Source organism: Carettochelys insculpta, chromosome 2 (genome assembly GCF_033958435.1).
Source record: "Carettochelys insculpta isolate YL-2023 chromosome 2, ASM3395843v1, whole genome shotgun sequence".
Classification (NCBI taxonomy): Eukaryota; Metazoa; Chordata; order Testudines; family Carettochelyidae; genus Carettochelys; species Carettochelys insculpta.
Genome location: NC_134138.1, coordinates 68,543,889 through 68,556,197, shown reverse-complemented (window position 1 = coordinate 68,556,197; position 12,309 = coordinate 68,543,889). Strand labels below are relative to the sequence as shown.

At 48.9% G+C, this 12,309-nt stretch overlaps 1 protein-coding gene across 1 annotated transcript in view; it reads right to left on the bottom strand.

Annotated features, from left to right (window-relative positions):
• CYP7B1 (cytochrome P450 family 7 subfamily B member 1) overlaps nt 1-9,804 on the bottom strand; it is a 197,944-nt gene extending 188,140 nt beyond the window's left edge. Inside the window, exon 1 of the mRNA XM_074987135.1 lies at nt 9,491-9,804. Within this exon, the coding sequence (XP_074843236.1) occupies nt 9,491-9,585 (95 nt within the window). The 5' untranslated portion in view covers nt 9,586-9,804. The remainder of the gene's footprint in view (nt 1-9,490) is intronic.
• Nucleotides 9,805-12,309: the final 2,505 nt, after the last annotated feature.

Here is a 12,309-nt window from a genome sequence, read left to right as displayed (position 1 = left end):
GAAGTCTAAACTAACGAGGAGATAGAAAGTTGACCACAGACATAATTCAGGGCACAGTCAAGCTGTAACTGAGAAGGATAGTAAGAAATGTCTCTTTTAGGGTGTATGTGTTCCATAATTACCCACTTTAGGGTTCTTTGAGGCATTGGTTCTGGCCATCATCAGAGAAAGATGTTGAACTGGAAGGACTATTGGTGTACTTAAGTATGGTGATTCTTGTATTGCAATATGGTAAAGTTCACATTAGTTACAAGTGGTGTACATTTTCCATTCATCTCAAAGTGTTAACTCTAGAGCCTAGACTTGCCTACTAAAACATCAATCTTGTTAACTACTTCAGAGCTGATCACTTTAGCAAACACATAAACTTAACATTTGTATCCAACATTTGTATCCACACATCCTTTTCCAAACCATGGCAGCAAGCATGGTCTTGATATATATGAAGCATCAGACCTCTACGTAAGAAACGTTCCTTGTCTCAAAGACTGTACATCATGAAAGGCCAGCTTCTCCTCACCTTACTTTGGACAGTAATGCTGCCAGTTTTAGTGGCACAATTTCAACGGCACTGTGCCATGAGTCATGCAAGCAAGTTATGTGCTGTTTAGCCTCTTACTCTGAGGCTGTCTACACTACAGCAATCTTCTGAAAGATGATTTTCCAGAAGATCTCTTCCAGAAAATTGTCTTTCGAAAGATTGGATCAACACACAAAAGGTGGACCGAAAGATTGGCCCACTCTTTTGGAAGAGAGCAGACACACAGCCAAACACCCTCTTTGGAAAGGACAGGCCAGGACCCACCATGGACGGGGTTGCATTGGCCAGCACACCCTTCTGGGAGACCAGGCCAGCCACTCCCTTAAAGGCCCCTCCCAAACACGCCTTCCCTGCACATACTGAAGTTTGCCTTGCTGCGGAGAGCACAGCAGACCTTGTACAAGGACAAGAAGCCCAGTCTAGAGGAATGTGAATCCCCAGAGTCGCCAGACCTCCATTGCTGACACCATGGTCAGCCTGCTGGCCCTGATTGTCGCAGCCGCCCTCCATCTTGTCCAGTGGGTGAGAACCCCACTGGGACCACGGAGTCCTACTCCCCGGGACCCCAGTCACGCACCCCCAGGTGTTCAGCATCTCTGGAGCTACCCCAGTAGCTCCAAGTGGTGGGACCGACTAGTGATGGGCAAGTGGGATGACACCTGCTAGCTCCACAACTTCAGGATGATGAAGCAGACATTCTTGGAGCTCTGCACCTGGCTTGTCCTGACCCTCCACCACCAGAACACCAGCAGGTGGCCTGCTCTCATCCTTGAGAAGCAGGTTGTCATCACTGTTTGGAAGCTGGCCACCCCAGACAGCTACTGGTCCATGAGGCAGCAGTTCAGGGTTGGCAAGGCAGCTGTGGGGCCCATCCTCATGGAGCTAAGGCACCCTTGGGTTGCACACCCACCACGGGGATTGGGAAGGAGGCTCCCCGACAAGAGGAACCCCTGGGGAATGGGTGCAACGGGTTGGGCTGGGGGTTGGGGAGGCTTATCCCTGGGGGACCTTGCCATCCCCCATACACACAGGCCTTGCAAGAGGGAATCCAGAGGGCTTGGGGCAGGGGCAGAGAGGCTGGGAGGGGTCAGGGGAGCCCACTGGGGCCCAGCACACCCCAGCACGCACTCACAAATGCATGCACTCTCCACCCAACGCAGGAGATCAGGGTGATCGACAAACTGCTGCTCCGTAGGGTCAGCCACATCGGGGACCTGGATGCAGCCACTGCCAGATTTGCTACTCTCAGATTCCACCACTGCTTCGGTGCCCTGGATGGGAGCCACACTGCCATCTGCACTTCAGACCACAGTGCAGGCTCCGGTGACCCTCCCCAGGCACCCCCTCCAAGCACTCCCCTGCCCATCTACTCCTCACCAGCCCCACACCATGACCCCTCCTGCCCATGCACCCTTCACCACTCCCTGCCCCAGTAATGAGGGACACAGGGGTGATGAAGAAAAACAAATTACTAAAACACAGGAACTGTTTTAAAAACAAAAACTTTGCAAGTAACTATATACAGTAGTGAATGAGGGGTAACGCTACAAATTGGGGGGGCTGGGACAGGGGGCACAGGCATCTCATCCTGGAGGTGGGGCTGGGGATGTGGGGGGGCACTATTCCAGGTTTGGGGTGGAGGGCCACGCACCATGTCAGCCTCTCGATCCCCTCCCGCCCCAGGTTCAGAATCTCCAGCAGGGCTGGGATGGGCCAGGAGCATGGGGAGGTAGGGCTGTGGTAAAGCTTCAGTGGGCTCAAGCTCAGCGGTGGGGGAGGAGAAGGGCTGGGGGGACTAAGGGGCTGGGCATGGTCATTGCCTACTGCTGCAGGGCCTGAAGCACCACCTGGGCAGTCAGGCTAGCGGGAGTGGCAGTAGAGGGAGGTGATGGGTGGGAGGCCAGGCCATGTGTTCCTGCATGATGCCCATGATGTCCCAGAGGTTGCCAAAAAGTTTGGCCCAGGCCTCCCACTACCAGGCCAGGTCTGCCTCCTCCACCCAGAGCCTCTGCTTTGCCACCTCCATCAGGTGATGGATGGTGGCCATGTAAGCAGAGTTGGCCTCTGCCACATGCCTCTGGGCACCCATGTTACGGCCCGCCAGGGTGCTGGTGGTGGTGGGGGGGTGCTCTGGCCCTCTCTGCTACCTCTGGTGGACACTCCAGCCCCACAGCCCAGATGGGGCTCACCTGGGCCTCCGATGGTGCATCTACACACACTTTTTTCCAAAAGATTATTTCGAAAAAAGGAGCTCTTCCTGATCTGGGAATGGCAAAACACATCCGAAAGAAGCGCCATCTTCTTTTGTTTTACTTTCAAAAGAATGCAGTCTGTGTGTAGACATTCTGTGGGATCTTTCAAAAGAGCACAGGCTTTTCCAAAAGATCCCACTAATGTAGATTCAGCCTGATGGATTATCTAAAGCCAGAAAATAACAGCTTGATAAGAAAGAATCAGAAAGCCAAAGATGAGTCAATAATTTTATAAAGATAAATGGGAATAATCTTCACAATAAACTAGCAAGTGCCACCATGTTTTTCTTCATGACAAATCTTTCTGAAAGGGAATAGGGAAAGAAATGCAATAAGAACTTCTTGGAAACAAAAATATTTATTCTCCAGCAAACTGCCCAGTCCTTCCAGAGCTGCCTTTCTTCTTCACACAAAAAGAGGTTTACTAAAGTTTTACTGTAAATATTATTTTCAGTTATTGAGAAAACTTTTGTTCTTGATTCTGTTTCCTCACTATCCCTGATGTTAAGCTTTGGCATAAATTATCAAAACAAAAAAGCAGTCATGTAGCACTTTAAAGACTAACAAAATAATTTATTAGGTGATGAGCTTTCGTGGGACAGACCCACTTCTTCAGATCACAGCCATACCAGAACAGACTCAATACATAAAGCACAGAGGTCTAAAAATTCTTATCAAGGTTGATAGATCAGAAAAATTGTTATCAAGGTTGGCAAATCAGAAGAGCAGAGGGGCATCAGGAGGGGGTTCTGGGGTGGGGGAAGTTAAGAGCCAGATAAAACAAAGTATATAAAAGAGTCCTTATACTGGGCCAGGTAACTGCTGTGCCAGTTCAAACCACGTGTTAATGTGTCAAATTTGAATATAAATGACAGTTCTGAGCATTCCCTCTGCAAATGATTGTTAAAGTTCCTTTTCAGCAAAACACTGACTTTCAGGTCATTAACAGAATGGCCCACTCCATTAAAGCGCTGGCTGACAGGTTTGTGAGTTAGGAGTTTTTTGATGTCTGTTTTGTGTCCATTCATTCGTCGAAGAGTGTTTGCAGTCTGTCCTATATACATGGTGTGTGGGCATTGTTGGCACATGATATTAGTTGAGGAACAGGAGAGTGTGGCCTTGATTCCGTGAATAACATGGTTAGGTCTAGTGATGGTATCTCCAGAATAGATACATGGACAAAGTTGGCAAGGGGGTTTGTTGCAAGGAAAAGTTACAGGATTGGTATTATTGTGGGATAGCCTGTGGTCGCTAGTGAGAATCCTCATAAGGTTGGGAGGTTGTTCATAGGAGAGAGCAGGCCTGTCTCCTAGGGCCTTCTGGAGTGTGGCATCCTGATTTAGGACAGGTTGTAGGTCTTTAATGATGCGTTGCAGTGGTTTCAGTTGGGGGCTGTCGGTGATAACAAGTGGTGGTCTCTTATTGGCTTTTTTGGGCCTATCTTGGAGTAGTTGGTTTCTGGGTATTCGTGTGGCACTATTGATTTGTATTTTTACTTCTCCCACTGGGTAATTCAGGTTTATGAATGTTTGGTAGAGATCTTGTAGTTTTTGGTTTCTGTCAGTAGGATCAGAACAGATGCAATTGAACCTAAGGGCTTGACTGTAAATGATGAATCTTGTTGAGTGTGCAGGACGGAAATGGGAAGCATGTAGGTAAGTATAACCATCAGTGGGTTTCCGGTAGAGTATGGTACTGATCAGGCTCTCACTGATTTGTGCTGTAGCGTCCATGAAATGTATCTCTCGTGTGTAGTGGTCAAGGCATAAGTTGATGGTGGGGTGCAGATTGTTAAAGTCTCTGTGGAGTTCTTCTAGAGTCTCTTTACCATGGGTCCAAATGATAAAGATGTCATCTATGCATTATAAGTAAAGGAGGGGCAATAGGGGACAAGAGCTGAAGAATTGTCGTTCCAAGTCAGCCATAAATATATTAGCATATTGTGGGGCCATGCAGGTACCCACAGCAGTGCCACTAATCTGGAAGCATAAGTTGTCCCCAAACTGGAAATAATTATGCGTGAGAACAAAGTTACAGAGGTCAGACACCTGATTGGCTGTGGTAACATCAGGGATGGTATTCCTGATTGCTTGTATCAGAGAGGTAGCATGAGGAATATTAGCGTAGATAGCCTTTACATCCATGGTTGCAAGAATGGTGTTGTCAGGAAGTTTGCCAATGTTTTGTAATTCCCTCAGGAAGTCAGTGGTATCTCAGAGATCACTGGGAGTGTTGGTGGCATAGGGTTAGAAGATGGAGTCTACATAACTGGACAGCCGGTAGTAAGGGTGACAATACCCAAAATGATTTGGCATAGACTGTTAGATATCACAGTTTTGTTTGTATTCTTTAGTATTATTATTGCCTGAATTCAAAAGATCAATATTTATAAAAAAAGGAAAATCCTCTTGTTCCTTTGCAATCAATAATGTGGCAAGGCCAGGGTGAAGAGCCCCTCAGAGGGAGCCCAAACAAGCAGAAGGGCCTGCTGGCCAATCACAGGCAGCTGGGTGGGAGATGGCTCAGCCTAATTAAGGCCAGCTGGCCCCAATGACTGGGCTAATAAGAGGCCTTTAAAACCCTTCACAGTGGGAAGGGTGGGGAGAGAGTGAGAGGTGAGCAGAGAGACACAAGGAGACAGGAGCAGTGAGAGAGGACAGGTTTGAGAGGAGCAGAGGAGAGCAGCAGAAACACCAGAGATCACAGAGGGAGAACAGGAGCTTCTACAGATCAAGAGTAGGGACCTGTGACTGCTACAGCCTGGAGATGGTACCAGGGAAGAATCGTCTGGGGAAGTGGCCCAGGGAGGAGAGTGGCTGTGCCAAGGGCTAAGGGAGTCAGCTCCTCCCACTGACAGCTGCACAGGGTCCCTGGGCTGGAACCCAGCATGACTGGGCGGGGCTGGGTTCCCCCTCAGACCATCCCTTGCCCCAGTGAGGGCAACAGGGCCCTTAAGTGGTTCTAATGGACTGAACAGAGGCCAGAGGCCCAGGGATAGGACTGACATTGTCACAATAAATAATGTATTTAAGCAATTTAACATAGAAGCTGCATTTACCTCTTCGTGAAAACTGATTATGGCTAATGTGCACATATAGCACTACAACAAGGAGCAGCAAAACTATTAAATGCAGTAATATTTAAGACCAAAACATTGTACACTGCAGAGTTTTTTTTAATAGGCTACTCCAAATAAAGGATCCAATTCAGCAAACCATTCAGCAAAGTATTTAAGTCCCACTGACTTTTATATAGCACTTTAACTAAGTATGAGCTCAAGCCTATCTAGGGCTAGTGCTCCCCTCACCTTTGAACAACTTCAAAAGGTCATCCTTGCAACATCCCACGACACTTAAAAGAATTAAAGAAAATTCTCTAAATCATTAGGACACTTAAATTCCTACTATGTAGTCTGAAATGCAATCATAATGGTTGATTAAGAGACTTCACAAAATATGAACCATTTTTCAATCATTCAGTTCAATAAGGCTTCACTGCAATGCCACTACAGGGATTACCCAAGTTGCTGAGGAGAGGACTGAGGCTACACACTGGGTCTGAAGATTGATCCTGTAGTAAGTACAGGCCCAATATGAGGCCTTAGGCCTGAACCAAAGTAATGGTCAAGACTTTGCTAACAGAAAGCAAAGTGCAGCTGTGAGCTAAAGGAATGCATGGCTCACAGAAGTTGGCTAGAAGAGGGTTGATGTTGCATAAACATATCTACCTAGCATATTGAAATAGGAACACGGTACCAGAACACCCGACCCTGGAACATTCCACAGATAAGAAAGAACAGGACGACCCATCCCAATGACAGGGGCAGAAGGGTAATATGATTAGGATAGAGTTGTTTTGTTCGAACCAACATGTACAAGGTGAGAGGCGGCACCTGACTACGTAGAAGGGTTGTACCTCAATACGTCAGGAGTGATGTGTGAATTGTTTGTACCTGTGTATAAGAATGTACCTCTGGGATGTGGTCTGGGTCCGGCCGAGGGGGCAGTGGAAAGTCCTGCCACTGACTGAGCCGAGTCCATTGACCAGTGTTGTCAGATGTCACCAGCGTGGTGCTCTGCTCTCCCCAGTGTTGGTATCGCTCGGCTGCGTGCGTGTGTTCCCTCTGTGTGCTGCCCCAGCTCTGCAGATAGCTGACACAGCAGACCCGAAGAGAAACCCCAACGACCACAGAGTCTAGTAAGGTGCGAAGGCACGTTGGCCAGGTTTATTGCCGTATTGGACACAACAGTAGTTCCCTGTAGACTTCCCAGTCTAAGTCAGGGCATACTACAAATATGCACCCATGGTCAACGGACTCGGCTCAGTCAGTGGCAGGACTTTCCACTGCCCCCTCGGCCGGACCCAGACCACATCCCAGAGGTACATTCTTATACACAGGTACAAACAATTCACACATTACTCCTGACGTATTGAGGTACAACCCTTCTACGTAGTCAGGTGCCGCCTCTCACCTTGTACATGTTGGTTCGAACAAAACAACTCTATCCTAATCATATTACCCTTCTGCCCCTGTCATTGGGATGGGTCGTCCTGTTCTTTCTTATCTGTGGAATGTTCCAGGGTCGGGTGTTCTGGTACCGTGTTCCTATTTCAATATGCTAGGTAGATATGTTTATGCAACATCAACCCTCTTCTAGCCAACTTCTGTGAGCCATGCATTCCTTTAGCTCACAGCTGCACTTTACTTTCTGTTAGCAAATTTTGACCATTACTTTGTTTCAGGCCTAAGGCCTCATATTGGGCCTGTACTTACTACAGATCCCACATCCATTTGTCAGCAATATCCATTCCTGATCCAGTGGCAAGTTGCTTTATAATCTGATGCCATCTTTGGCATGTTTCTCCTTCCTCTCGGCATGGCACAGTTTCTCCTCATCTTTTCCTTATAAAAAGTCTTTTCATTTGCCCTAGGTTTGCGCTTTTTATTGTAGCAAGGTAGTTGGCTAGTATGAAAGCCTTCCGCAGGAATCTGAAGTATTCCAGCGGGATGATGTTCTAATTTGTTCTTTCCAATATCAGGCATGTTGGTATTTTAGGCACTGTTCTAAATATTGAAGAATTCAGTTCAGAGAGTTAAACAAATAGTATTTTGGTTTCCTGGACATGACAGTGAGTTTGCCAGGTCTCATTTATAATGTAAATATGTTGTAGCACAAATTACATGCTTCTGCTCTGAAAACTAAGCTTTCGCTTAAAAAATAAATCCATAGGCTTTAAAACTGTGAATAGGAATACGCCTTATAATATGTTCTTTTACTTTTATTGTTCCTGCAATTATGTCTGGGTGCAAATTTTATAGACACAAGTTTTGCAGTTGATACTAAGAAATCCTGGAGTGGGAATGAAGAGAGACACGGGACAACACCTCCCAACAATTATTCATACATCACACAACTATTTTCACCATTTTCTCCAAATAGCACATGCAAAAATATGACCACATACCTTCTGTGAAGTCACCAGTTCTCCTAGTGTAACCATATTTGAACCTTCAAAAAAGAGGGAGTTTATCTGTACCAGTATCTACCAACTTACATTGTATTAATTTCCTATCTGCACTATAACATATTAATACAATGTGAATTGGTAGATACTGATACAGATACACTCCCTGTTAGGAGTGTCTGCTCTTATGAAAGTTCAAATATGGTAACTGTAGCTTCTATAGATGGGGGGGAAAAATAAAACTAATGTAACGGAAGATACTAACAAGAAACACAGATATCCCTACAACTTATCTTCTCAGTGTCGAGGTTATATTGGCACTCTGTGGGGCAAAGAACAGGCAAAGGCTAGTAGTGTAACCAAGTAACAAGCTTTACCTGATGTTGACAATAACAGGTCACTAAAGTCTGGATTGTTTATCTGGTGCTGTTTGAAGTGCATTACCCTCAGGTCTTCTTGGAAGGGTACTGATGAAGCAACAGTGCCACATCTAGTAATTGAACTTTACATGCAAACATGCTACAGGCCAGTCCCTGAATGCTTTGTACATGCTACATTCCACTGATGTGGGTGCTCAAGAAATCAGCACCCTTGATTTATTTTCAGTCCACCACATTCTTGCACATAATGAGTCTGCAGGTTGCACAAATACTTCCCTTGAAAATTACAGGCTTATGACTTCTCCCAGCGAGTTTAAAACTTCAGTTTGGATTCTGCCTCAGACCAGTGCATGGAAACTTCGGACAACAGCCACCAAAGTAGTAAATGTTGTTACCCCTGCAACTAAACTAGAGGGTATCTGTTATGTCACTGATTTGGCGCATTGGAGCCATCCTAGTGTTTGCTACTTACCGTGGATTTCATAGAATACCTTTCAGAGCCCCAGACAAGCTCTGGCTCTATTGGGGTTATGTGAGGGTGAGGGGCAGTAACCCGGGGCTCCCCAAAGGCTGCCCCCCGACGCAGGAACTCAGGACCTTGCCGCTCAGCACCGCTGCGTTGCGTTGAGGCTCCCCCGGCAGGGGGCGCGGGGTGGGCCTGTCTACCCCCCCCCCCCCCCCCGCCGCTCCCCTGCAGGAGCAGAAGTTACCCCACGTGCCCGGAGGGGGGGGGCGGCGATGGGGGACTTACCCCTCCCCCCCCGTTCGCCTAACGCCGCCGCAAGGTCAAAAACAAGCCCAGGGGCTCGGCCAAACCCTGCGCGGGAGCGCCGGCCTCCCGGCCCCCTTACCTTCGCCTCCCGCCGCAGGCGCACGCAGCCCAGAGCAGCAGAGCCGCGGCGATGGCTAGGCTGTAGGCGCACAGCAGCAGCGCCCCGGGGTCCATGGCGAGGGCGCGCGCTCTTCTTTCTCCCGCCGCCGCTGCCGAGCCTGCTTCGCCCTGGGAGGGGAAAGTTCGTGTGTGGGGCGAGCCCCCGCCCGCTACTCCCCTTCCGATCCTCCGCCGGCCTCCGGGGGCTGGCTTTGGCTGCGGACTTTTGCTACCCGCGGAGCGAGCCGGCCCCCGCCGGGATCGTCCCGCCTGCTGCCCACGGTTATGTGCCTTTCTCAGGCCCGGGGTGAGCGGGGGTCGGGGGGGAGGTGGCTTTGCGCCGCCGCCGCAGCGAGGAAGGGGAAATGGGCGAAATGCACGTTGTTGCCCTAGAAAGTCCCCAGTGAGGCAAGGACTGTCTCGTCCAGGAAGGCTCCGCCCCGTGCCCCGGGGGAACCACAGGAGTAGTGCCCCTTTAACCACCCCCGGGGGCCGTGGTGTAACCCCTCCCCACTTACAGGGCACGGAGGTGCCGACACTGGTAGCTTTCATTTCCGTGAGTCAGGCTCTCCCAGCCGGGGGTAGGGAGTTGAACCAAACTGGAAAGCCAGGATCTTCAGCTCCCAGCCTGCAGGCGAGCCCGGGCTGGAGCAGTTGTGCGAGCTGGGCCCTGAGTCTGAGGGGGAGCTTTTTGCCCAACCCCAGAACTCTGCTCCTTGGTGTCTCTGCCCTGCTCCCTCCCCCACATGGCACCCCATTCCCCAGGGACACAGCCTCAGGGATCAGGGGGCAGGGGGGCAGGCTGGTGTGGGGTGACAGTAGGAGGGGGCATGGTTTGGGGCACAGGAAAGGACAGGCCCCCACTTCAATCCAGGGGGTGCAGTAGCAACCCTAGTTCCAGCACCTGTGATATCAGAAGTCTATCTGTCATAGTACCTAAGCACCTCCCAGTCTTTATTGTGGATTTTCTCACAGCAGCTCTTTATTTCAGTAGAACAGCCTCCATGCTAGGGGATGGTCACACTAAGGAAAAATAAACCCTACATCTTCCAGGAAAAGGTAGGAAGGCTAGCTCAGTGGTTTGAGCATTAGCTTGCTAAACCCAATTCTTGAGGGGGCCATTTAGCAATGTAGGGCAAAAAAAATCTGCCAGGAACAGTAAGAGGCTCTGTTATGAGTAGAGAGGATAGGACTCCATGGTTCCTTCTAGTTCCATGAGATAGGCAATATGATGTACAAAAGTTGCTTATGGACCCATGATTTCTTTCCAGTACTTTGCTTCACATGATTAAGTGGTGTATGAATTGACCATGTTTTAGACAACAACAGAATCAGAAAGGTACATCTCTTTTCCGTGGGTTGAGATGAAAGAGTTGCAAGTTTAAGAGGTGTTGCTCCCAGACTGGCCCACCAGAGCTAGGGTGACGAAGGGGCTTCCTTCATGCATTCTCCCATCTTCAGGCTGTTTTAGGACACCATTCAGGAAGTGGAATTTTTTGGGAGATATGCTTGCTCCTGTTCTGAAAATGTCATTTTTCCATGTGCTAATATTAGCTGTAAGGAATGTGGCAGCAGGAAGACAACGCTGCTGAAGACTGGGAGGAATGTGTCTCCCAGAGGTCATTTGCATAAGAATGCAAAGGTGTGCATGTGTGATACCTTTCAGGCAAAGCCTAATGGGTAGCAAGTAAGCCATGAGATTTGGTCTATTGTAAACACGTTGTTGTAAAATCACAATTTAATCTGACAGTGTGGGAGTTGTGAGATCTTACCAGTGCTCTGGGTTGTTGTGGGGGACAGGGCAGTCGCCATAGCGTCTAAGACATTGATTACACAGGGCTCCCTGGTTTAAAGCCTTGTAAGGGAGGGGGGAGTGATATTAGTAGGGCTAGTTTGTGCAGTGCTTTGGCCTTGTAGTTATAAGCCTGGCTTGATTAGTTCTCCCCACTTGTTGAAAGATAGAACTGCTGGAGGTATTGGCCATATTTACACTAGTCCCAAACTTTGCAATGGCCATGTAAATGGCCATTTTGAAGTTTACTAATGAAGTGCTGAAATGCCTATTCAGCACTTCATTAGCATGCAGGCAGCTGTGGCACTTTGAAATTGATGTGCCTTGCTGCTGTACAGCTCGTCCCGACAGGGCTCCTTTTCGAAAGCACCCCGCCTACTTCGAAGTCCCCTTATTCCCATCAGCTCATGGGAAAAAGGGGACTTTGAAGTAGGCGGGGTCCTTTCGAAAAGGAGCCCCGTCTGGATGAGACACGCGGCGGTGAGGCGCATCAATTTTGAAGTGCCGTGGCCGCCCGCATGCTAATGAAGCCCTGAATATGCATTTCAGCGCTTCATTAATAAACTTCAAAATGGCCATTTGCATGGCCATTTCGAAGTTTGGGGCTAGTGTAGACGTAGCCATTAAGAGGTAAAATCACAGAGTGGCAGCTGGGGCCATGCAGAGGTAAAATCACAGCATTCTGCCTCAGGGCAATTCCCAGCAGTGTGATCCATAATGGGGTGATGATGGTAAGCAGTCGGGGGCTGGTAGGAGCAGCGGCAGATGATGCCGGTGGGCGGCTGGTAGGAGCAGCAGTGGATGACAAGGGTGACTGGTGGGTGGCCAGTAAGAGGAGCAGCCAGGAGGTGACAGCAAGGGGATGCTGCAGACAAGTGGACAGCTGTTACTGCCCTCATAATGTATCTGTGGGCTCTGGGTTCGGGACTGCACCGCAGAAGGTACACCCTGTAACTGTGTGGGGGGTAAAGGGCCAAGAGCCCCAGCAAGAGACTTGGTTCTATTGC